This window comes from Teleopsis dalmanni, chromosome X (assembly GCF_002237135.1).
Source record: "Teleopsis dalmanni isolate 2A chromosome X, ASM223713v2, whole genome shotgun sequence".
In the NCBI taxonomy this organism is placed as follows: domain Eukaryota; kingdom Metazoa; phylum Arthropoda; class Insecta; order Diptera; family Diopsidae; genus Teleopsis; species Teleopsis dalmanni.
In genome coordinates this window covers 982370-984343 of record NC_051848.1, presented here as the reverse complement: position 1 = coordinate 984343, position 1974 = coordinate 982370, and the positions used below count along the sequence as shown (strand labels likewise).

The window sequence follows — 1974 nt, the reverse complement described above, 5'->3', positions numbered from 1 at the left end:
GGAGGCAGTTACGAAACGTGGTGTAGAAGTAGTTAGAAATAGTGGTAAACGAGCAGCAGCAGCAGTTGTGAAGTGCAGTCGCAATAATTAAATAATTATATAAAAACTGCGAATAAATCAAATAAATAATTTATATACATAAATTTGTATGTGTGTTGTGTTGCTCTATAGTTCTAATGGTTAGTGTACCAGTTATCACCAATACAATATTTTTTATTAAATTTTTTAATGTCATCAATAAGATAATCTTTATTATAATGACTTTTGTAAATAATTTGCTTCTTTGCTTCTTTATGCAAATACATTTATACTTATTTATTTGCATGTACATACCACGATTATTGTTTCATATAGGTTCGTTTAAATATTGTTAAATTTAATATAAAAATAAAAAACAACAAATAAAGAATTCAAGTAAAGAGTTCTTAGGATAGCGAAATAATTTATTTTTTTTTGGACTCTTTCTCTGCTTCTTCGCTATAATCTGGATGCTTATTTAATGACCGCGATGCCAACTCTTCCAAATACAAGTAGCGTGCATCATTATATTGTCTGTCAAACCTGGGAAAGGCGTTGGGACGCATATCTACTTCAGTAAAATTGAATGATGGTATGCCGGCAATGCACTGAGCTAAGTAACTTGGAGGAAGTTCACGCTCATTAGTAAAAGTAGGCACAACACCAGCAGCACTTACTTTATCACTTTTACTACCAGTATCACTAGCACCATCCCTCATATCATGTCCAGACTGTTCAGAAGTGGGACCATCGTCCGGCGAGGATGAGCTACCGCTATCAGTTCCACTAACTGAACCATCCATAAGCAATTCCTCGCTGCTACTACTGCTGCTTCTTTGACTGGCGCCAACTAGTGTGGAACTTGATGATGGTGATAAATCATCCGGAACTGAAGGATATTCCGACCCAATACCATAGTAATCGGCACAATCTCTTATTGCTGAATCACGAAAATCGGCCAACCCTGAGTAAAACACATCCCTAAATTCGTTGGCTTTAAGGCGTGCATCCATTTCTTCCTCCTCGTCCCTTGTATCACTGTTTTTTTCTGCATAAGTTGGAGGTTCTGAAAGCCCTTCAATATTAGGGAATTCGAAGTCGGATGTAGAACCCGCTGCATCAGCTGTGGACGAAGATACGTCGATTTTTTTGTCTTCGTCACTAAGATCGTCAAGTTTTATATGTTGCATAGTTATCAAAGTATTAACTCCAACGCTTTTCTTCCTAGGCATAATCCAAATTCTGCGATGTCTTAATAAATCATTGTAGATACTATTAGATTAAGAACATTTAAAAGAAAAGTACTTACCCAAATGGAGCCTGGTCAGACATTATTATGCTAATATGAAAAATTTTGGATTTATTGTTCAGTGAACAATTTTTACTGGATTAAAAATTTGAAACTATTTATATGACACTTTATTTTTTATGTAATACATATACATACTACATGTTTATAAATAATAAATATACTTCTGTGCTAACTTCGATTTTTATTTTTGTCTCCATGTATGCACATTGTAACAACACATTGAATATTCTTAAAGGTAGGATGAAGTGTGCCTTTCATACAATTCGAAATTGAATCATATGAATCGTATAAGGAGCAAGACTTAACTCTTATATACATATTACAACAACAACAACAGTAATTACAAAGGCAGTAATGATTATGTTTATGGACCAGGCAAGAGATACTGGGAAGCTCTGGAAAATAATGCAACTATCTTTCAAGTGGAAATATACGCGAAAGATAGATGCGCCAATTTCAACCTTGAACGTAGCTACCGGAATCGTAATATCGCAATACTGACTGACAGCCAGGCAGCTATAATGGCACTCATATCCTACCAGCTATCAACTAAACTAGTATGGGAATGCATTGACAAGCTGAACATACTCGGCTGGAACAATCAGGTGCACCTAATATGGATTCCGAGACATGCTGGTGTCCTA

The 1974-nt window shown here is 35.5% G+C and overlaps 1 protein-coding gene across 2 annotated transcripts; it reads right to left on the bottom strand.

The window, feature by feature from the left end:
- Positions 1-415: 415 nt before the first annotated feature.
- Positions 416-1416, bottom strand: LOC119689752. 2 transcript variants are annotated; one of them, XM_038104649.1, is made up of 2 exons: positions 1328-1416; positions 416-1269 (listed from the first exon to the last, which is right to left on the bottom strand). In XM_038104649.1, exons 1-2 carry the CDS (start codon positions 1348-1350, stop codon positions 444-446), a joined length of 849 nt encoding a protein of 282 aa, XP_037960577.1. In that variant the 5' UTR covers positions 1351-1416; the 3' UTR covers positions 416-443. The 2 variants fall into 2 exon arrangements, with proteins under 2 accessions (XP_037960577.1, XP_037960579.1); XM_038104651.1 differs by having other exon boundaries at positions 416-1260.
- Positions 1417-1974: the final 558 nt, after the last annotated feature.

What these genes read in the sequence shown, in the direction of transcription:
- LOC119689752 (XM_038104649.1), bottom strand. Translation starts at nt 1,350, where the DNA reads ATGTCTGACCAGGCTCCATTTGG. An exon ending in TCTGACCAGGCTCCATTTGG is followed by an intron (nt 1,270 to 1,327) that starts GTAAGTACTTTT and finishes TGATTTATTAAG; the next exon opens with ACATCGCAGAATTTGGATTA.